Source organism: Cladophialophora immunda, assembly GCF_000835495.1.
Source record: "Cladophialophora immunda strain CBS 83496 unplaced genomic scaffold supercont1.2, whole genome shotgun sequence".
NCBI classification, from domain to species: Eukaryota; Fungi; Ascomycota; class Eurotiomycetes; order Chaetothyriales; family Herpotrichiellaceae; genus Cladophialophora; species Cladophialophora immunda.
The window spans coordinates 6,710,646-6,730,565 of NW_015622542.1; the positions used below are offsets into that span (position 1 = coordinate 6,710,646).

A 19,920-nucleotide genomic window follows, 5' to 3' on the forward strand; every position below is an offset into this window, starting at 1 on the left:
ATTCTCCTGCTCAGTGACCGTGTTGCTAATAATACCCCAGAAAATGATCACCTCCCTACGCACCGAGTAGTACCGCGTCCCGCCAGGTCTCAAGACTGCCTAACAGCCTTGTGCAGAGTATGAATATAATTTGTGGCCGGCCACAATCCGGAGGAAAATATCCCTCATCCTCGATACCAATGTCACTCTGGCCATTGTTCAGCGATATAGTCGCCGGCATACAGGGACAATGCCAGCGCTGATGCAGGTACTTTCTTACCCCGCCACGCTCTTCGACGACTAGGTCAGACCATTTACGAGTGCGGCAGTTCATTCGCTGCCTCAAGTCTCCCGGCATAACCCGTTCTTCGGCCTGAGGCACATATAGTGAGGAGAGGAGACAGACGATCAACACGGAATACCTCCTATTATCGATAGAAGGCTCAGCCTGTCTGGCGCCATCTGACTGGAGCCATAGCCATTTGTATCCCACCCGCCTGACACATAAGTCATGGATATCTTTCTCACCAAGAATAGGAGCCACATAGAGACATTTTCGCGGACATATGGCTGGGCACGTGCTGCATTCATCTGCAATCCCGCAAGTCAACTGGTAGGCTATTCACTGTTCCCGTTTCGAGATACAGTGCTGTCACATCGGTCCCTAAATGTCTGTGGTCGAGTTTCTTTCCGGCGCCTCTTCATATCCGGAACGGACGGCAAACGACTCTATGCCATGCCTGTAATTGGGATACCCTTCACGGAAAGCGATGCGTTTGACTTCAGTCCCAACCGGGTAGCATCGAAGACATGGGATCGCAGATACACCTCTATGCATGTACTACAAACGCCTGCCACTCTGTCGTGGTCGACATCATTGCAACGGCATTGATATCTCGCCCATGGGTATATCTTGGCTTTCCACCCACACACCACCTGCGGCATGCGTTGTCTTTGCTCATGGATCCCAGCCCGGCAGCTGGTCGTTAAGAGGATGCCGATGATCGGGGAACGTATCGGTGTCTTCAAGAGCTGATTGGGTGGCTTGCTCTAGCAGGGCTGAAGGCGCAAAACGTTCCTTGACACTGAGTGCCGCAAAGGGGATTTGTAACCCTAAGTCTGTGGCTGAGGCGGCACCAAATCCAACAGCGCACCAGCCCGCCATCTCAGTTCATCTCCTCGCCAAACATGAAGCTTACGGGCCTTGGATGTCAGCGAACCCCCATTTTTGGTTGATTTAGAATCACCTTCCTGGCTATGGTCTACCAGAATCTCCCCTTCTCGTCAGGAGATTCTAACAACAGATGCTGTATCGCCTCGATGATCCGCTTCATCGCGTTGCCCCAGGCTTTGCGACCCTCCCGTCTGACACGGCTCGAGGCACTTGCCGTCTGGTGAATACGAGCCAGGATCGATCTCACGACTTGCTTGTAAGTGCACAGGTACCATACACACAGGTGTGCGGCCTTTACCTTGAACATCTCCAAAAGAACTACATGTGTTCTCGGCGTAGCCGTCCATGAAAGCATAATTGTACAGGCTTGATATCGACCTTCTCCCCCAATCAGCCAGCCACCAGAAGCCGCGTTACTGCTGCAAAGCATGGCGCGGGTTACTATAGTGGCTGATCGCCGAAGGGTTCAAACACTTTGCACATCTACTGACTTGCAGTCTCCGGATGATCACCAATTCGCCCGCATTCCCAGATTTGCGAGCCAACGAGGCTTAGCTGATGTCCTGATCGGGCTTTAGAGGCGTCCAACTGGCCCGGCGCCAGAGAGGAGAACATCGACTTGCGCTATCAGACACTGTCAGAATCTGACTATTCAGACGCAATGCTTGTGATTTTGGCCATGCAGCTAAGTCTGCTGCCGTGGGGACAACAAATACGGCGTTCCCTTGTCTGCGCATTTTCGATCAAGTTTAGACACTGCACCATGGGCATGGCCTTCCTCGACTCGACTGGCCCCAATGGGACGAGGACCTCTGGGATATAAACAGGATTGCCGCCCACTCTTGGGCATCTCCAGGTAAAGATCAAAGCATCTGTAACATCCATTTCGTTTCTGATCCGGGCCGCCAAATGGCCATCTCAAAGAACAATGTCTATCGTCTCCTGGGCTACACAGACCCTTTCGACAAGAACCATACTTTTGTCTCCTCCTGGGCTCTTCACCCAGTCATCCACGGCTGTCTGCGCGTGCTGCTCGGCCTCTATGTCTTCACCGCCATCATCTACTCCTACATCTGGTTCTCCGGCAACATCGACATCTACCACCTGCATGACGTTGATGAGCCTACCTACACGACCGTGATCGGCTCCTCCGCAATCGGTCGGTCCTTTTCCTACTTCACATACCTCTCCTACTATGGCCAAGGGTTCTATTTCTTGGTCACTGCGGCACACGGCTTCTTCTACGCGAAAACGGGGACGAGCTGGCTGCACGCCCGGTTCCCGCCGTCCTTGCAGGTCCTGCACAGCCTGTACTACAGCATGGTGACGTGCTTTCCGATCCTCGTCACCCTCACCTTCTGGTGCACCATGTACGTCGGGCCGTGGTACACGGTGACCTTCGATGCCTGGGCCAATATCTCCGTGCACGCCCTGAACACGTTCATGGCGTTGCTCGAGATCACCCTCCCCACCACCGAGCCCTTGCCCTGGACGCACTTGCCCTTCCTCATGACCATCCTGTCGCTGTACCTCGGGCTGGCGTACCTGACCCGCGCAACGGGCGGGTTCTGGGTGTACGAATGGCTGGACCCGGAGCTGGGCAAGTGGAAGGTCGTGGTGCATGTCATATGCTACTCGGTCGCCATTGTCGTCATTTTTGTCTTTGTGAGGTATGCCATCTGGACCAGGAACTGGCTCCTCAGGCGGTGGACGCGGGGACGGCTCGGGCCTGCTGGCGATCGTGCAGAGAAGGTCATGGGCATGGCGGACTCTTCGCGTTCCAGCAGGACCTTGGTGGCTGATCCCGAAATACAGGTCCCGACAGAGGGATTATGGGTGCCGCCAAAGCCCCACTGGACACCACGGGTAGGCAAGCGTGTAGATCTATAAGTTTCTGCGGTCTATATGTATTTTCACATGGATGATATGTTACAAAGCTTGTCTAGGTAGATGGAGTTCTTATGTACTACGGTAGATACGGGACGTTGGTTCCGTCTCCGTCAACTAATGTTTTGCTCTCCTGCTCGTCGATTTCCATTCAAGTGTCTAATTGCGTCAGCCTCCCTCGCCTCTTCAAATGCCACGAATGGTGTAGTAGCTAAGAATATGCCTGCCACGGCCCTGGCCAGTTCTCAGTTCACATGAAGCCAACGTCTATGCACGAATGAAGTTATCCAGCTACCCAGCGCGCCCATGGGGTTCGGTCGCCATCTTCGACCTCGAGTTGTCTGATGCTGGCTGTTTGGAGGGCGTCAAGTCTACAAGACCCCAACTCCCTACAGAATCCAACGAAGGCGTTTATGGTGCACGGCGAGAACTCCTGCACTGGTCGTGTAGACATAACTCGGAAAACAGCATAGCCGGGAAAATAATATGTACTCAACCCTATCGAATGGACCAACGTCACCCCATCACCCGATCTAGCTTTCTATCGGTCTAGGTATCTATTCAGTGGGTTTAGGGGACGACAGTGGTCGCTTCTTGTCTATCGAACATGTAAGCTGCAACTCAATCTGGTTGGTAGGTCATCGAACAGGGAGTGGTGAGGCACGGGGACATGACGAATCCCTGAGCCCCCAAGCCATCCCAAAACATGTGCCGTGAGTCTGTTTGCCGAGGGCAGGAATGTGAATGGTACTCTGTTTTCTGGGCCCCCCCCTTTTGACCCGGTCTACCCTCCAAAGCAGCGTGTGTCTATGCACCCTGCGAGTTCGATGGGCTAACACCACGTCGGAGCGACCCGGTGCAGATACTTGATGAATTTCCAGAGCCCGACGGCGCTTTCGGTGTTGCCCGCGGGATCGGTGACTCTCTCTGGGAAGGCGATGCCGGCGCCGTAGGCGTGCGGGACGGCGTGACCGTTGCCGTCCAGGAGCAGGCCCTTGGTCGGGTCGTGGGTGATGCCCTCGAGCGTCGTGCCGTCGACGGAGAGCCGAGGGAGGGGATCTCGCGTGTAGCCGATTGCCTCCACGACGTGCGTGCACGAGTCGAGGTGGGGGGTCATGGACGCGTCGCGGACGTCCGGACAGTCGACCTTGGTGAGGACCTTGCCCACGGGCGACTCGCGCAGTTTGTCGTCCTCCAAGTGCGCGCGGGCAAAGTCTGCAGAGGCACCTTTCAGGCCCGTGTTGTCGCGCAGGATCCAGCCGTCCATCTCAACGGCGTAGGTCATCGGGCCGCGGACGAACCATTTGACCTGAAGCCGAGGGTGGGTGCCCCCCGTTGCCAACTCGTACAGGTTCATAATGGCGACGATGGCGCTGTGAGACGTGCCTATCACTCCCACAACCAGACTTTCATCCGCCGATGGCAGGCTGCTTCGCAGTTTCTGGCGGTCCAGCACGTCGTCGAGGTCGAGGACGGTCGGCGTCGAACAAGGTAGAGGGATCTTCGTCGGCGACGAGCCTGTGCACATGATGACGTTTCGAGCGTAGAGCTTTCGGTCTGGCGCCTGGTCCGACGGGTCGAGACACATTGACCAAGCGGCTGACGAAGTTTGGAAGTCTGCGGCCGACATGTCGCCAACGTGTATCTCGACGTTGGGATGTTTGCGCAGGCCGCTCGTCAACATGGTCAACATGTCTGCCGCATACCGGAGATGGCAGCCGCGATTCTGTTCCAGCGCTTCGAGCACGGTCACAGCATTTGGCTTCGGGGTTGAAGCCACAATTTGACGGAACGGTTCGAAAGCATCGGCATATTGTCGGAACAGAGATGTTTTGGTGTTGCTAGATAAGAGAAAGGTGTTCAGTAAGACAGTCAATATTGAGAAGGTAGTGGCCTTCGTTCATACCTCGAGACATCCCTATATCTCTTTGATATCCTTCCCCCAGAGAAGTCAGGATCTACCCATCCGATTCTGAAGCCTTGGTGGTAGTGAAGGAGTGCACCAACCGTTGCAACGCCTGCGCCTCCAGCGCCGACGACCACCGCGTCGTAGACTCTCTTGGGCACACCTATTGACATTGTGTGCTGGTCGGACCAAGCATCCCAGAACAGCTCATTGCAAGGGATAAGCCGTGAACGAATCTCTGCAAGCTGATGGTAAGTCGGTCGGAGTTTTCCCGGTCATTGTCCGACATCGCACCATCCCCCTTTCGGGAAGATTGATGGGCTTGCATATCCACCTATATGGGCGTCCGCATGTAATCATAATTTGCAGGCTGCATGGTCGAACAGACCACGGCGTCCATGAAGGTTTTGAGGGGATAGTTATTGATAGTGGGGATTGTATTCCTAGAAAACCAAGGCAGAGTCTGTTGAAGGCTGATATAGCCAGGCGAAAGATGAACTTGTCTGGGGTTTAGCCCTCACGTCCATGGGGATGGTGACTGGGCGGTATGTACGTGCTGGGACTCCTCATTATATTCAGGAGCATAGATCTCATGCCACATCGAAATGACTGGCACTTTTGGGGAAACGGGAAAGCTGCTTCAGCACTCTTGTGCAGATGGTTTGTTCAAGGCTGCATCCATCAGGACTATCTGTACCTAGAGGATATTGCACAAGGGGTGAAATGCCTGGAAGAATCTCTACACCGACATTGATTTGCGTTCAGTAGTTTGGACTCAGTGAAAGACCAAAAAGAAAGGGTGAAAAGGAGGGGAAGCTCTCGAACGCTGGAGTGCCATTCTTTGACCTCGAGCCTCGCAAGGCTGCGTCGTGCATTGCCCAATTACGTCACAACGCAAGGTTCAAGACTCTGGGCAGACTCTTTCAATGCTGCAGCTGTCACCAACTTTCCGTTCGCACCTAGTCAGTCTGCATCATCAAACGCATTCTCCAAATTCAAACAGTACGCTCCAATCGACCATGGCACCTTCAAGGGGGAACGCAACGATTGTCTCAGCCATAGATGACGGCGACACTGCTGTTCAACAACAATCCAGCTCGGCACTTATTTCGGCCAAACGAAACCTGAACTACCTCATCTCGCCGACCGCAGCCACAGCTGAAAGGCCTGCTCGATTTCGAACGCGCGCACTGCTCCGCACAGTCCGGTATGTGGGACAGTTCATCATCTGGCGGCTGGTACGCTGGGCAAAATATGTTGCTGTTGGGACCTTGGTGGCGGCCGTCGGAGCCACTGCGTTTGGAGGCATGATATCTGGAGTAGCTTGGTTGGCGGCTCCGCCTACCATAGGAGCGAGTATCATTGCAGCGGGTGTTTGGGGAGTGGGCAGGTTTGCAGCCGGGAGGCTACATAGGAGATGGAAGAACAGCGGAGGCGATATGGGAGAGGAAGTTAGAGAGAGGGTCGAGGATCAGGCGGGAGGGATTAGGAGCGAAGGTTCGTATGGGTTGGACGTTGGGCCGAGAGCTGTTCCTTGGTGAAGCAGCAGGGCACCGAGGTGGTACGCAGGTAGTACAGACCACCGCAAAAGCCATGCTCATATTGTGTCCTCCCTTGGGTGATCAGCCGATGACGCCGGGGGGGCTGACTGTCGCATGTTCACTTTCCAGGCGCCAGATATCCTCAACAAAGGCGTCCTCCCCACTCCAAGAAGACATTGAGATCATAACAGGTGACAAAGCACGCCAACTTTGCAGCCTACGTGTTGTAGGTTTTCAACAACACATTCTCATCTGTGTCGTGAAGGGTCTTCCCAACATTTTGACAGGAATGAGTGATTCACATGCTTTTAACAGGGACATACTCGGTACTCGTGTACAAAAGTCATCTGATAGAGTCAGCATATCAATATACCCTGTCGTTGAGGAGAAGCCAATGATATATTGCCTCTTCTGTACGGGAAATAGGTGGCCGGGTAAGAGGAAAAAAGGACTTCATGCTAGAGCGATACGAAATACGGTCACCGAAACGAAGAGCGAGGCCCAACCCTTTCCAAGACGAGTCCCTTGTGGCCATGGGGGCCCCTGGTGCGTCGGAGGGACAGACCCGAGATCTGACCAGCTCCCTCAGCCGCCAGTCTAAAATTCGGTTGGGCCGAGGATGTGCGTTTGAGGAATGACCCGGCTGCTGGCTGCTGATGCTGCAGGCGGTATTGAGATGGCTTGCGAGGTCCTCTCTGGTAGCAGACGAGGCTGAAAGGCAGGGTGCCCTACTGGTTGCCTCCGTGTAACCCTCCTCCTACCCTTTGTCCCCTTGTGCTCCGTGCCTCTCGTAGCTATTCTTATTCTCCCCTGGTCACTCTGCCGTCCGACCGCAAATGCAGTCCACGGTGTTATGTTGGGGAAACCGACTTAAAATTCTCCTAGTGGCAGGGATCTGAGCTTCTAGCGGGCTTCTAGCGCAAGGCACCGAAGCGATCCACCAATCACACCGCGGTCGGAGGTGGCTGCCGGCGATGGCTAGTGACGTTTCTCTTCCCCAACAAAAATCTCAAAACCCTGCACCGTCTTTTTCGCGCCTTGGGGGCTGCGCTGCGTTGCCGCTTCCCAACCCAACTCCAGCTTTTTGGGCATCGTCAGCCAACCCGTCGAGACCGGCTCATGAGACCCAGGAAAATCTCTGTCCAGTCTGTCCAGAGGCACTGCCAGATTCTCAGTTCTCGCCGGGCCTCTCTCGGTCCACGGTCCACGATTCGTCTGTCATGCAAGGTGCTCTCCGTATCCGCTGAGCATGATCGTCTTACCCTTGAAAGCATTGCCTCCGATCTCTGGCCTGTGCCTCTGACCCATTCCACCGACTTCCCCACAATTGCCTCTCAACATATCTGAGAAGGCTCAAACACGCCATCACTGTTTTGGCCCATCCTCACCCTCCTCATAAATATAGCCTTCGGTCCCAGCTCCTGTCCTGATCTTCCCCCTCTTCGTTCCTTCATCCCATCTTCAGTTCTCAGTCCCTCTGGCATTAGTTGGATCGCTCCTCAGCTTCAACCATGCCTTCGTCTCAACCCACCGCTGGTGACCTGGCTGTCAAGCCCGAGTTCCAGTCCTCTCAGCCAACGCCGATGGCTAAACCCTCCGAGCCCAACAGAAGCACCAAGTATGACCCCAAGAAAGTCCATATCACCGAGATGCCCATGACAAGGTCGAACTGGTACAAGCATGTCAACTGGCTCAACGTCACCCTCATCGTCGGCATCCCACTGTGGGGTTGCATCCAGGCCTTCTGGGTGCCCCTGCAGGTCAAGACCGCCGTCTGGGCTGTGCTATATTACTTTGCCACCGGATTGGGCATTACAGCTGGATATCACAGATTATGGGCTCATACCTCCTATTCCGCCACGCTCCCTTTGAGGCTCTTCCTCGCCGCCGTTGGTGGTGGTGCCGTTGAAGGCTCGATCAGATGGTGGTCACGCGACCACCGAGCACACCACAGATACACCGACACAGACAAGGACCCATACTCCGTCCGCAAGGGCTTGCTGTATTCTCACATTGGCTGGATGGTCATGAAGCAAAACCCCAAGAGAATTGGACGTACCGATATCTCGGATTTGAACGAAGACCCGATTGTTGTCTGGCAGCACAAGAACTATCTCAAGGTCGTGATCTTCATGGGTCTGATCCTGCCTACTATTGTTGCTGGCCTCGGTTGGGGTGATTGGTGGGGTGGTTTCATCTACGCTGGCATTCTCCGAATTTTCTTCGTCCAGCAAGCCACCTTCTGCGTCAACTCTCTGGCTCACTGGCTGGGAGACCAACCTTTCGACGACCGTAACTCCCCGCGTGACCACGTCATCACGGCTTTTGTTACCCTGGGTGAGGGTTACCACAACTTCCACCACGAGTTCCCCTCCGATTACCGCAACGCCATCGAATGGCACCAATATGATCCCACCAAGTGGTTCATCTGGACCTGCAAGCAACTCGGCCTTGCGTACGACCTCAAACAATTCCGCGCCAACGAAATCGAGAAGGGCCGTCTTCAACAACAGCAAAAGAAGCTCGATCAGAAGCGTGCCAAGCTCGACTGGGGTGTTCCTCTCGATCAGCTGCCGGTTATGGAATGGGATGAGTATGTGGACCAATGCAAGAATGGCCGTGGTTTGATTGCTGTCGCCGGTATTGTTCACGATGTGACGGATTTCATCAAGGACCACCCTGGTGGCAAGGCCATGATCGGCTCTGGCGTTGGCAAGGATGCCACTGCCATGTTCAACGGTGGTGTCTACATGCACAGCAATGCCGCGCACAACTTGCTCTCGACGATGCGAGTGGGCGTCATCCGTGGCGGAGGTGAGGTTGATATCTGGCGGCGGTCGCAATTGGAGGCCAAAGGTGAAGTCAGCCGAGACTCCTCTGGCGAGAGGATTATCCGAGCTGGCTACCAACCCACCAAAGTGCTCCAGAACACTCCTACCGCGGGTGCTGCTTAAGTGCAGATTATACCGGACTATGAGATCGGTCTTGATGAGTTAGAGATTATGGGAAACTTTTTTACCTGCTAGCGATATGTACAGTTGAGTTGGGCGTTCCAGGAAAACAGCGAAAGGGCAAATGGATTCGGGGGGGGGGACGGCTATGGATATGGGATCGGCCATTGGTTCTAGGCGTGATTGACGAGATTGAGCCTTAGAAGCTGCTTACAAAACCACTCGATATACCCATGGCGTATCATAGCAGTATGAAATCAGACGAAAGCAATTCTCTGTGATTTTTATGATTGGTATACGCATCTATTCCGTTCAAGTGGATGGCATTGGCATGAGGGGCTGGGGGCCTGGGTCGGTGGGCGAGTTTCTCCGCATCCAGCGTCTCTGCTTGCACTTCCAAATTCATCCGAACTCCGCCTTATGCTGCGTTGTGCTGGACTTTCTCGCAAAAGTATCCAAACGCGTCCATCACCTTCTGCGCCCAAGGCTGACTTGCCACGATATCCGACCATCGACCTGGTGTCGCACGATCGGCTGTTAGGATTGTTTTGGACAGCAATGCTTTCCAGCTGTTCGTATTTCATGATTGTAGTTGCATGTGCTTGGGCGCTGTCGCTCTCCACTTCCAACATTCGCTCCTTTGCCATTACCTGATCAACTGACTGTCGATTTATTGAGATTGTCTTCTCCAAACCATCATTGACATTCCGTCTCCCTAGAGTCTAGAGTATTTGACCATCAGCCCGCCATGTCGTCTTTTCGAGAACTAGGCAACCAGAAGTTCAAAGCCGGCGAATACAAGGAGGCCGAGCAATTCTACACTCAAGCGTACGTCTCTCGGCCCACGTTCAAAGCCGCCCTTCTCTTTGAGATTCCTAGGTTCTAACCTGGCAGACGAAACAGGATCGCCGAACACTCCCGCTCCGACCCCAAAGTCTTTACTAACCGAGCGCTCACCCGCATCCGTCTACAAGACTGGCCGGGCGCTGAATCCGACGCACGCAAGGCGATAGAACTGTACGGTACCAAGAACAAGAATGCCGCCATGAAGTCTCATTATTATTTGGCGCAAGCACTGCTTCCGCAGCGCCATGTCGGTGAAGCACTGGAAGAGGCGAAAACCGCGTACGCAATATGTCTAGAGACACACGACAGTTCTGCAGAGTTGATTGGCGGCTTCATTTTGAAAGCGAAGCAAGCACAATGGCAGGCAAAAGAGACCGCGCGGTTGAGAGAGATGAATGAGACGTTGGCGTTGGTGGAAGACCTGCTGGATGCGCAGCTACAGCGGGATCTGGACGCAGTGGAAGTAAAGTTCAAGGCGGGCGAGATCGGGGAGACGGGACGTCGGGAGGAAGTTGAAGAACTCCAGAGAGAGGCCGAAGTGAGAAGGGCAAACATCAGGCGGGGGTTTGAAGACAAAGGCGTCCCGGATTCGGCGGAGAGGGTATGGCACAGATACTGCATCTCTACATGACCGTGTTGCTAACGTGCCGCCCTGTACAGGTTGTCCCTGACTGGCTCATTGACCCCATTACATTCGAAGTGATGCATGACCCGGTCGTGACACCCACTGGCGTCTCATACGAGCGGGTGTCCCTGTTGAAACACATCAAGGCCGTCGGATGTGACCCCCTCACTAGGCAGCCTCTCAAGCCGGACCAACTGATACCCAATGTGGCGTTGAAGAATGCTTGCGCAGAGTTTCTGGAGAAGAACGGTTGGGCTGCTGATTGGTAGGGAGTGTGAAATGAGGCAGATGAGTGTCACTCTGCAAGCTGGCCGGTCCGTGGTTGTCTTCCCGAACAACCTCATCAGGATGGACGGCGCCAGCATTGTCGGAGATCAGGATGAACGTGAAGCAATTGCCAATGATCGACACTTGTCGGTGCGAGTATTGCTCTTGGCCCACGACCGAGGAAGAGCATCTTGGAAACCGGGTTTACTGACTGCTATCAGCATGTAACGGCGTTTGGGGCATATTGGCAGGAAGACGAGCCCCTGGACTACAGGTGCTTTCTACCCTGTTCTTCTCTTCCAGGGCGTTGCTTTGGTGCAGCGCTTGGATTCACACTCATGACACACTAAGCATACAGAGCAATGGGCTGAACGGATTAATGACTGACAGAAATGGCACAGCTGGGCAGTGACCCTGGCGGTGGACCGGGCGCAGCAGCAGCATCGAATGCCACTGGTAGTAAAGAGTGAACCCATGCATCAGTGATAGAAAGATTGAACCACGACTGGTAGAGCAATCCTCCTTTGGACGACGCCTCCCTCCAGAATCCTCCTCAGGTATTAATTACCTGTCGGTATCAGCCTGGCGAGCCTTGAGACTTGGAGGCCAAAGAAATCCCCCTTCGCCGCTCTGCAGACCCCACCTCTACTGTAGCTGCAAAGTGGTTTCACTTTAAGGGGCGGCCCTGACGGTCCTCGGTCAGCGCTCGGGGATTTTCAGGCTTCACCTACAGTAATACCCCGCCACAAGCCCAAAGACCGAATCAGTTGGGCGCCAGGCTCTGACGTCGTTTTTGGTTGGGAGCGTCACCGCCAAATCAACCACCTGGGCAGCATCTGTATTGTTGACATCTCTCCGCCTGCGGTTTCCGAACTTTTTTCAAGTCTGCTCTGCATTGTAGTGTTGAACTCGAGCATTCACTCCGCCCTACAGACCGAAGCCGGACATAGCGTCCTGTCGACCAGAGGAATCATCAGAGGTCAGTTGCTCTCTCTACCGTCCAAGTCATCAATGCGTCACTGCCACCGCCTGGGTGGTGGGCGAGTCCTGCCCCCCAGGGCGGATGCGCCTCAACTTGGAATTTCCGAAGAATAGAGAATTCTCTCCAAATACACGTTCACCGAGATGTTATCTAGCAGCCGCTTCATCCCTTGTGGTCGTCACCGTCATCCTTCATCGAGTCCAGTGGCCGCTAACCCTGCGCACGCAATCTAGGCATCCCGTTACATCGTCACCCTTAGATCCTTTTGAGACCTCCCTACCCCTCAACTCTACACGAGCAACCGCTGCCCTTTGTTCGAGGAAAGAGAGAGGAGGTCATTCGCCGTGTTACAGTCTTGAACGTTGAAAGATGCCTTCCGCCGCTTTCCAAAAGGCCGCCGAAGAGAGCCGTCAGCTCAAGGCCAAGCCCAGCAACGAGGAGCTATTGGAGGTGAGTACGGATGATATGTCGTCCCCGTTTTCATATTCCTGTACGAAGGAGGAGTTCGAGGGGGGACAGCTTGGAATGGCAACTTGAGGAACTGCGCAGGTGCCTGGTCACAAAAAGAATTGGCAAGGGGAGATTCACATCGACAGCTCCCTGCCGATGGAAAAGAAGGCCATTGGGAGATCTGCCTGCTTGGTCCTCTCTTAACGGTCCTACCTTGCCACCCTTTGTCACAAAGTCTCTGGGCAGCACGCATTTCTGGTTCCCGAGCCCCCGTTTTCAAACAACAATTCCCCAATTACATTGCACTTTCCAAGCCAGAACTCGGCATTGACGAATTCCAAACTAATCCCACCGTGTTATTCAGCTCTACGCACTCTTCAAAGTCGCCAATGGCGAGGACATCTCCAAGGCCCCCGCTCCAGGAATGTTTGATCTAAAGGTACCATCCCTCACAATGCACCTTGCCTCACCTCTCCATCTCACCCTGAGCTCATGAAATTCCTCGTCACTGACCGTGTTCCGTCTCTTGCGAATAGGGCAAAGCGAAGCACAAGGCCTGGCAGAAGGAGGTCGACGCCGGCACCACCGCCGAGGCCGCCGAGGACCGTTATATCAAGCTCGTCGAGAGTCTCAAGACAAAGTACGGCTTTGATCCAAGTAAAGTGCCCGAGGCAGTCGGTGGTAATTAGAAGGGGCACGAGAGATTTGGGATGGGGACATGTCATGGAAGGGGGGCGGGCTGGAAGCGCCAGTCTGAGGTTGTCGTGATTCCGGCTAGCACTCCTTCCCAAACACCACTTTCCTCTCCGTGACGGCAATGATGCCGACTTTGGCTGCATTGTGTGGATTTCGGTCGGAGGGGGTCAATCGTCGCGAGCAATGGGCATACGGGTACAGGAGAGCATAGAGGTTTATCCTCACAATACACGCTGATCATCTTACTCGGTCTCTGCGCCATGTTTCTTCTCATCGCCCTCGCCCTCGTCCTCGTCTGTTTCATCTTCGTCCTCGGTGATCTCCTGTCCCGCAAACATCATCCACTGCCCTCCCAGGACGCTCTTCCGCCACACCTTGGTCACCCCGTCGCTGCCGGTGCTCATGAGGACCTGGCCCTGCGAGTCGAACGCGAGGGACCACGCGTCCGTGTGCGCCTGCGAGAGCGTGGTGCCGGAGGATATGGTGGTGATGTAGGGGAACGCGTAGCCCGACCGCGCCGGGTTCGCGGTGTGCGCGCCCGCGGAGGGAGATGAGTGTGCCGCGGCGGCGGCGCCGTGTCGGCCCGCGATCTGGGTCGTCAGGCTCGACTGCTGTTGCTGGTGGCGCTGCTGCTGTTGCATGGTCATGCTCCGCGTCGGTGTCGGCGTGGAGTGCTGCTCGGCGCCGTTGCGAGCTGGGTGGCCGTTGTTATAGTTGTTGTTGCGATGGCCGTTGTCGTTTCCGGTCCCGTGATCTGCGTCTGGACTTTCGGCGACGCCGAGCTCGAAGATCCGCACCGCGCCGTCCTTGCACGCCGTCGCGATGCGATCCGTGCCCCGCACGCTGAACGGCGCCCATGCCACGTCCCTCACCAGCGCCGGGTGCACGGGCAGCCTGAGAGCCTCGTAGAACATCACGCGGTGGCTGGCGTTGCCCCCCGCGCTGGCGATCCCCGTCCCGCCGCCGATGCCCATGCCGATGCCCCCGACACTGACGTCCGCACCACTCCCAGACTGCGAGGGCACGACGCTGCGGTAGATCTTGACCTCGTTGAGCGCGCAGACCACCAGGCCCAGCTGATCGCGGTCGTCGCTGACTGAGTTGACGTACGCGAGCGGCGTCGGGTTCGGGTCGAAGCGCACCTTGAAGCTGGTCTCTTCGCCGCGGCCGGGCACCGTGCTCGCCGCGGCCGCCGCCCCCGCGCACACGTTGAAGCAGTCCACCAGCGCCCACTCGCGCAGGTCGTCCGGGCTGCTCGGCTCGTACACGCTCAGCAGGCCCTGCCGGTCGATCAGGGCCAGGAACGTCGACACGTGGTCCGTCGCCAGCGTCTTGACGTCCATGCTCACGAAGGGCACGCGCGGCGTCGACGCGATCGTCGCGATCCGTCGGAACCGGTGGCCCCCCCGCGGCGGCTGCGACGCGTCTTCGCTCCACAGGTGGAATTTCAGGTCGTTGCCTATGCTGGCCAGGTGCGTGCCCAGCGTTGGGTGGAGGAACTTGGCCTTTTTTGGAGGCCATCGCGTGGTTAGCAGGGCGTATGCATGAAAAGGTGAAGTAAACACGACCGAAATACAGAGAGGCTTCTTTGCCAGAACGGGGACCAGGGCGATCTGCTGTTTTGTTCCAAGCTATCGAACTGCCCCAGATGGTGAGGTGCGCAAGGGGGAAAAGGAGAACTCACATCCCTGACATCGGAATCGTGCGCCGTGAACGTGTCAAGCAACGTGCGCTCGCCCGTCTTCGGATTGCGCTCCCAGACTTTGATGCGATGGTCTATCGACGCCGTCAGGATGCGGGTGCCGTTGAAGTTGGCGTGCAGCACCGTGACGCGGTCGTGGTGGCCTGGGTCGAAGGCGGAGCTTTTGGCCATTTTCGGCGATAGTGACACGTTACGGGCAAAGCGACCAAGTGGAAGACCGGTTTGGCGGAGGTGATCGTGGTCGGAACTGGTTTGGGGGAAGTAAATGCTTCATTGCTGACATAGACAGGTGAATAGGGGGGATGTATTAGGCTAGACTGTGCAAAGACATTGTATCCTAATTGCTTTCCGGTAGATAGATTTTTGTAGATGTCTTGGAGCTCTGTAGTATTTCACGATTGACGGTGTTACATGGGGAAGAGTAGAAGGGGACAGGAAGCATGGAGGCATTCCTGGCGATGTCGATAGTAACTTTCGAGGTTGGCAGGTTGGATTTAAGCGGCTTCTGATTGGCGGAATCTCGGGGAGGCTGGCAGCGTCGGATCATCATTTTTCCGAAGGCGGTAGTTTGGAACTCATCAGAGGACAGATTGTCACGTCGCCATCTCGATATCCCACGGCGTCCTGCCGCTGTTCGACGAGAGGAGTTGCTATCGGTGGCTTTGCTGGATTGTTCTCTCCTCCAGATCTCAAAATCGCTATGGCTACTGTCTCCATGTGTTCAAGGTAGCCCAAAGCAGCACCTTGCAGGATCAGCTCTCCAGCCCATTTTCACATGCCGCGGAAACGCTATGGCGTCCTTCACGCTCAACCCTTCAGAAAAATGGTCGCTCCTTGTGGCTGCCGGGGCTTCTCTGGCTGTGATCGCAAACACGTTTCAGGGAGATGGCGCGCCTCTCGTGGCGTCACTCGCGTTCTCGACCCTGGCTTTCTCCATGACTTATGCTTTTGTGCGATGGTCGGGCCCGGCGTTTGTCAAGGCTGGATTGAAAGGGAGAGACATGAGCAAAATCATGCCAAAAGAGATGTGAGCACTTCCCAAGGTCAAGCACAGGGTGTACGCTAATCTGCCTAGTCCTGAGGCCATGGGAGCGGTAGCCGCGGCGGTCTACATCCTGGCCCTGATGGCGTTCATCCCGTTCGCCTTCTACAAGGACATCGTCGCCGCTACATCCGGTGGTGGGAACAGGGATGTCGTGCTCACAGTCACTGAGGTCGAGACGGGCCGGTTCTTGCACCGGTTTCCACACTCGAAACTATCCTCGTACCAGAGCGCGCTCAATACTCTCCAGGCCACGACTATACTGGGCATATGCGACGATCTCCTCGACCTTCGCTGGAGACATAAGTTCTTCATCCCTGCGGTGGCTTCACTGCCCCTACTTATCGTCTACTATGTCGACTTCGGCGTCACTTCCGTGGTCGTCCCCAACTTTCTCATCCCGTACATGCCAAACCAAGCTCGTCTCATTGATCTGTCGCTTTTCTACTATCTTTACATGTCAGCTCTGTCGATATTTGCGCCAAACTCGATCAACATCCTTGCAGGCATCAACGGGATCGAGGTTGGACAGTCACTGGTGATTGCGGGGTTGTTGGTGCTCAATTCGGCCCTCTATCTGGTCCCGTTCCCTGGGAATCCGGTGTTGAACCACGCCTATGCGACGCGTCCACACCCCGCCACCGATGGCCATCTCATGACGCTGTACATTTTATTACCATTCCTAGCTGTTTCGACAGCCCTGTACATCCACAACAGATACCCCGCTCGGGTTTTCGTTGGCGACACATACTGCTACGTTGCGGGCATGACATTCGCGGTTGTGGCGATCATGGCGCATTTCAGCAAGACGCTCCTTTTGCTTCTGATCCCACAAATCGTCAACTTCCTCTACAGCACCCCGCAGCTATTCCATCTGATCCCATGCCCCCGACATCGACTCCCCAAATTCAACGCCAGGACCGGCCTTCTGGAGCCAAGCGTGACACCATGGCCGCCGGAGAGACCACCCAGCAAGCTACTGACGGCGGTGTTCTTCTTTCTCGAGAAGCTGCACTTGATTCAAGTAACTGTAGACCCCAAGACTAATCGTATCTCGAGTACGTCGAATCTTACAATCATTAATCTGTGGCTGGTATGGCGAGGCCCAATGAGAGAAGATCAGTTGACACGAGAGCTGCTGGTCATGCAGACGTGCTGTGGGCTTTTGGGACTGTTTGTGCGCCACACGATGGCGTTGCTGATTTTCAGCATGGATAACCGAGGGCCGGGATCGGCGGTGTAGCAGCCACATGGTCTGAAACGATGTATAGATCTTGAAAAGACCTTTTTTATATAGACAATGGACTTTCCAATAGACCAGAATTCAGTAGTAGCCAGCCTCGTGTCTCGTATAAGAGTCCAAGTAAGGCTGTGCCGAAGATGATCCGGATTCGAAGTCATCCCATGGCTGCCTTCTCTGTATGTGCATTCCATATGCTGGTCCAGTGCAACCTGCCTCGGAACAAGTGCCAAAGGTGACGATGATGTGAGCCTATCAAGTCGTTGCCTTAGAGAGATCGCTGTCCACGTCTTCTGATGAATGTCCGCGTCTCGCATCACCGCCAGGATCCTCCGCTTCACTTCTTGCTCGACCTCCTCCCACATCTTTGCTGAGACTCGTTCGAGATTTGCATCTCCTCCCGCACTCAGACGGCAGCTGTCATATTCTCCTCTGATGGCCGCAAGACCTCCAAAGCGAATCAAGCTCGACGCGGGCCAAAAAGATACGCTACCAGCCTCGCAGAGATCGGCTTCGGATAGCAATGTAGCGGACCCAGCATCCGTCCGTGTGAAGAGAGCTGCCTTCCTGAGTTCAATCTCCAGGTCAATCTCGCCGCCGGGTATCTCGAGGTCTGGGACAACGACACCACAGCCACAAAATGAGGCGAGCGAAGATACGAAAAGGACCGTCAATTCGCGTTCTCCGAGACCGCGGAAACACTCTCCCAAGCCTGTCCATACAGGCTCAGATGTTCGCTCCTCCGTCGCTGAGGCCAAGCCAGCCTCTGCAACAAAGCTCCTCCCATCCCCCTTCAGACTCACTACAATCCGTGATCTCCCACCTTCTAAGAATGTCGACTCCATCTCACTACATGACATCCTTGGGAACCCGCTGATCAAAGAAGCTTGGGTCTTCAATTACTGCTTCGATGTCGACTGGTTAATGACCCACTTTGATCCCGACATTCGCTCCAATGTCAAAGTGAAGATCATTCACGGGTCGTGGAAGAATGACTCTCCAAACAAGATCGCCATCGACGATGCTTGTCGAAGATGGACCAATGTGGAAGCCGCAACTGCTTATTTACCTGACCAGTTCGGAACTCACCATAGCAAGATGTTCGTTCTCTTCACTCATGATGACCTTGCGCAGGTTGTCATCCACACCGCGAATATTTTGGAGCAGGACTGGACAAACATGACCCAGGCGGCGTGGCTATCCCCCATGCTCCCACTCCTCGAGGGGAAGCAGGTGAACAAACCGGGAAAATTAGGGACTGGGACGAGGTTCAAACATGATTTGTTGGCTTATCTCATTGCATACGGATCAAAAACAAAGGCATTACGGGAACAACTTGCACAGTTCAATTTTATGAGCGTCAGAGGTGCCCTCATTGCTTCTGTTCCATCACGAATGAAGGAGTCCTCAACCACGCAAAACGACGACGCTGCCTGGGATCTGAAACTCTGGGGCTACCCGAGTCTGTCACGGGCATTGAAATCGATTGTTTCACAACAGCAGACCAACCTCTCCGACAATACGATAAGGACAAAGTCTCCCCATGTTGTATGCCAAGTTTCCTCGATCGCCACCCTTCCGCAAAGCTGGCTGAATCAATTCTTCCCAGTCTTTCACTCGACCTTGCAGTCTATACCATCCAGTCCGGCACGGGAGTGGGACTCCAAGAACGTCTCAATCATCTATCCGACACCTCAAAACGTGGCGACCTCACTCGACGGCTTCGCATCTGGCGGGTCCATCCACACAAAGGCGCAGTCCGCTGCCCATCTGAAACAAATCGCCGCCCTTCGAAGTTCATTGTGTCAGTGGACCAAAGGCTCGACGAAGGAGACAAGAGCGGGAAGAGACGAGGCCGCGCCGCATATCAAGACGTACGTGTGCTTTGCGAACAAGCCGACGACGAAAAACCCATGTCCAGAGGTGACATGGGCGTTGTTGACGAGTGCGAATCTGAGTCAGCAGGCTTGGGGTACCCTCCGCGCGAAAGAGAAGGAGATTGTGGTGCAGAGCTATGAGATCGGTGTGCTTGTCTGGCCAGAGTTATTCGCCGAGAGATTCGAGGCTGAAGTGGCCAGCGAGACGGACGAGGACGATGCAGACAGAGATAATAACGGTGCGGTAAAACGCAACGACTCGGAAAAGATGAAGATGATTCCCGTGTTCGGGAAAGATATACCTCAACCTCCGCACACCTTGGACGCCACAGCTGAATCCTCTGGACCTGAGACACTTGTTGGACTGCGTATCCCGTATGACCTCCCCCTCACGCCTTACGAGAAAAGCGACATGCCGTGGAGTCCGCAGGGGGTGTATGAGCAGCCCGACCGATGGGGCAGACGGTGGCCTCGAGATTTCGCCTGAGCTGCCTCCCAGTGTTTCCACCACGACTGTCTTTGAAGAGGAGATCCTCTTCTGCTGCGGCTAACACAACCGTTGCAATCCGCATTCTGGAGAACGCAATGTGTTCCTTTCTCTGGATGCGGCCACCAGCCATGACCCTATATCTATCACGGTGCCTTGTCGCGCTTTGTGCAATGGAGAGCACGGGCCAACGAGATCCGTGGCTTGTCTTAAGGGGGCAATACATGTACCCAGCATCAATCTAACATGGTGGTACTACAATTGCCTT

The 19,920-nt window shown here is 55.0% G+C and overlaps 9 protein-coding genes across 10 annotated transcripts; 7 read left to right on the forward strand and 2 right to left on the reverse strand.

Moving 5' to 3' along the window:
• Positions 1 to 1,244: 1,244 nt before the first annotated feature.
• PV07_04506 (uncharacterized protein) lies at positions 1,245 to 3,135 on the forward strand. The gene has a single exon (XM_016391315.1). The coding sequence runs from the start codon at positions 2,063 to 2,065 to the stop codon at positions 3,041 to 3,043; it is 981 nt and encodes a 326-aa protein (XP_016253217.1). The 5' UTR covers positions 1,245 to 2,062; the 3' UTR covers positions 3,044 to 3,135.
• Positions 3,136 to 3,498: 363 nt separating this feature from the next.
• PV07_04507 lies at positions 3,499 to 5,164 on the reverse strand. 2 transcript variants are annotated; one of them, XM_016391317.1, is made up of 3 exons: positions 5,048 to 5,164; positions 4,947 to 4,976; positions 3,499 to 4,881 (listed from the first exon to the last, which is right to left on the reverse strand). In XM_016391317.1, the coding sequence occupies exon 3, from the start codon at positions 4,731 to 4,733 to the stop codon at positions 3,873 to 3,875; it is 861 nt and encodes a 286-aa protein (XP_016253219.1). In that variant the 5' UTR covers positions 4,734 to 4,881; positions 4,947 to 4,976; positions 5,048 to 5,164; the 3' UTR covers positions 3,499 to 3,872. The 2 variants fall into 2 exon arrangements, with proteins under 2 accessions (XP_016253219.1, XP_016253218.1); XM_016391316.1 differs by having other exon boundaries at positions 4,947 to 5,164.
• Positions 5,165 to 5,904: 740 nt separating this feature from the next.
• PV07_04508 (uncharacterized protein) lies at positions 5,905 to 6,585 on the forward strand. Its single transcript, XM_016391318.1, has one exon. The coding sequence runs from the start codon at positions 5,966 to 5,968 to the stop codon at positions 6,485 to 6,487; it is 522 nt and encodes a 173-aa protein (XP_016253220.1). The 5' UTR covers positions 5,905 to 5,965; the 3' UTR covers positions 6,488 to 6,585.
• A 961-nt stretch (positions 6,586 to 7,546) lies between these two features.
• On the forward strand, positions 7,547 to 9,719 carry PV07_04509 (acyl-CoA desaturase). Its single transcript, XM_016391319.1, has one exon. The coding sequence runs from the start codon at positions 7,999 to 8,001 to the stop codon at positions 9,439 to 9,441; it is 1,443 nt and encodes a 480-aa protein (XP_016253221.1). The 5' UTR covers positions 7,547 to 7,998; the 3' UTR covers positions 9,442 to 9,719.
• Positions 9,720 to 9,894: 175 nt separating this feature from the next.
• PV07_04510 (uncharacterized protein) lies at positions 9,895 to 11,690 on the forward strand. Its single transcript, XM_016391320.1, has 3 exons — positions 9,895 to 10,266; positions 10,342 to 10,885; positions 10,945 to 11,690. Exons 1-3 carry the CDS (start codon positions 10,187 to 10,189, stop codon positions 11,176 to 11,178), a joined length of 858 nt encoding a protein of 285 aa, XP_016253222.1. The 5' UTR covers positions 9,895 to 10,186; the 3' UTR covers positions 11,179 to 11,690.
• Positions 11,691 to 11,909: 219 nt separating this feature from the next.
• On the forward strand, positions 11,910 to 13,724 carry PV07_04511 (uncharacterized protein). Its single transcript, XM_016391321.1, has 4 exons — positions 11,910 to 12,155; positions 12,392 to 12,608; positions 12,973 to 13,047; positions 13,145 to 13,724. Exons 2-4 carry the CDS (start codon positions 12,528 to 12,530, stop codon positions 13,295 to 13,297), a joined length of 309 nt encoding a protein of 102 aa, XP_016253223.1. The 5' UTR covers positions 11,910 to 12,155; positions 12,392 to 12,527; the 3' UTR covers positions 13,298 to 13,724.
• Positions 12,956 to 15,439, reverse strand: PV07_04512 (uncharacterized protein). The gene is made up of 2 exons (XM_016391322.1): positions 14,989 to 15,439; positions 12,956 to 14,809 (listed from the first exon to the last, which is right to left on the reverse strand). Exons 1-2 carry the CDS (start codon positions 15,175 to 15,177, stop codon positions 13,547 to 13,549), a joined length of 1,452 nt encoding a protein of 483 aa, XP_016253224.1. The 5' UTR covers positions 15,178 to 15,439; the 3' UTR covers positions 12,956 to 13,546.
• A 188-nt stretch (positions 15,440 to 15,627) lies between these two features.
• Positions 15,628 to 17,359, forward strand: PV07_04513 (uncharacterized protein). The gene is made up of 2 exons (XM_016391323.1): positions 15,628 to 16,033; positions 16,082 to 17,359. The coding sequence occupies exons 1-2, from the start codon at positions 15,798 to 15,800 to the stop codon at positions 17,289 to 17,291; spliced, it is 1,446 nt and encodes a 481-aa protein (XP_016253225.1). The 5' UTR covers positions 15,628 to 15,797; the 3' UTR covers positions 17,292 to 17,359.
• Positions 17,360 to 17,493: 134 nt separating this feature from the next.
• On the forward strand, positions 17,494 to 19,681 carry PV07_04514 (uncharacterized protein). The gene has a single exon (XM_016391324.1). The coding sequence runs from the start codon at positions 17,589 to 17,591 to the stop codon at positions 19,650 to 19,652; it is 2,064 nt and encodes a 687-aa protein (XP_016253226.1). The 5' UTR covers positions 17,494 to 17,588; the 3' UTR covers positions 19,653 to 19,681.
• The last annotated feature ends 239 nt before the right edge of the window (positions 19,682 to 19,920 follow it).

Bases quoted from the DNA above. Each gene is read 5' to 3' on its own strand.
- PV07_04506 (XM_016391315.1), top strand. From the start codon at position 2,063: ATGGCCATCTCAAAGAACAATGTCTATCGTCTCCTGGGCTACACAGAC.
- PV07_04507 (XM_016391316.1), bottom strand. From the start codon at position 5,119: ATGTCAATAGGTGTGCCCAAGAGAGTCTACGACGCGGTGGTCGTCGGC. The intron at 4,882-4,946 runs GTATGAACGAAG...TCTCTTATCTAG, and splicing joins AGATATAGGGATGTCTCGAG to CAACACCAAAACATCTCTGT.
- PV07_04508 (XM_016391318.1), top strand. From the start codon at position 5,966: ATGGCACCTTCAAGGGGGAACGCAACGATTGTCTCAGCCATAGATGAC.
- PV07_04509 (XM_016391319.1), top strand. From the start codon at position 7,999: ATGCCTTCGTCTCAACCCACCGCTGGTGACCTGGCTGTCAAGCCCGAG.
- PV07_04510 (XM_016391320.1), top strand. From the start codon at position 10,187: ATGTCGTCTTTTCGAGAACTAGGCAACCAGAAGTTCAAAGCCGGCGAA. The intron at 10,267-10,341 runs GTACGTCTCTCG...CAGACGAAACAG, and splicing joins GAGCAATTCTACACTCAAGC to GATCGCCGAACACTCCCGCT. The intron at 10,886-10,944 runs GTATGGCACAGA...CGCCCTGTACAG, and splicing joins TCCCGGATTCGGCGGAGAGG to GTTGTCCCTGACTGGCTCAT.
- PV07_04511 (XM_016391321.1), top strand. From the start codon at position 12,528: ATGCCTTCCGCCGCTTTCCAAAAGGCCGCCGAAGAGAGCCGTCAGCTC. The intron at 12,609-12,972 runs GTGAGTACGGAT...CGTGTTATTCAG, and splicing joins GCAACGAGGAGCTATTGGAG to CTCTACGCACTCTTCAAAGT. The intron at 13,048-13,144 runs GTACCATCCCTC...TCTTGCGAATAG, and splicing joins CAGGAATGTTTGATCTAAAG to GGCAAAGCGAAGCACAAGGC.
- PV07_04512 (XM_016391322.1), bottom strand. From the start codon at position 15,177: ATGGCCAAAAGCTCCGCCTTCGACCCAGGCCACCACGACCGCGTCACG. The intron at 14,810-14,988 runs GTGAGTTCTCCT...CCTCCAAAAAAG, and splicing joins ACGATTCCGATGTCAGGGAT to GCCAAGTTCCTCCACCCAAC.
- PV07_04513 (XM_016391323.1), top strand. From the start codon at position 15,798: ATGGCGTCCTTCACGCTCAACCCTTCAGAAAAATGGTCGCTCCTTGTG. The intron at 16,034-16,081 runs GTGAGCACTTCC...TAATCTGCCTAG, and splicing joins AAAATCATGCCAAAAGAGAT to TCCTGAGGCCATGGGAGCGG.
- PV07_04514 (XM_016391324.1), top strand. From the start codon at position 17,589: ATGTCCGCGTCTCGCATCACCGCCAGGATCCTCCGCTTCACTTCTTGC.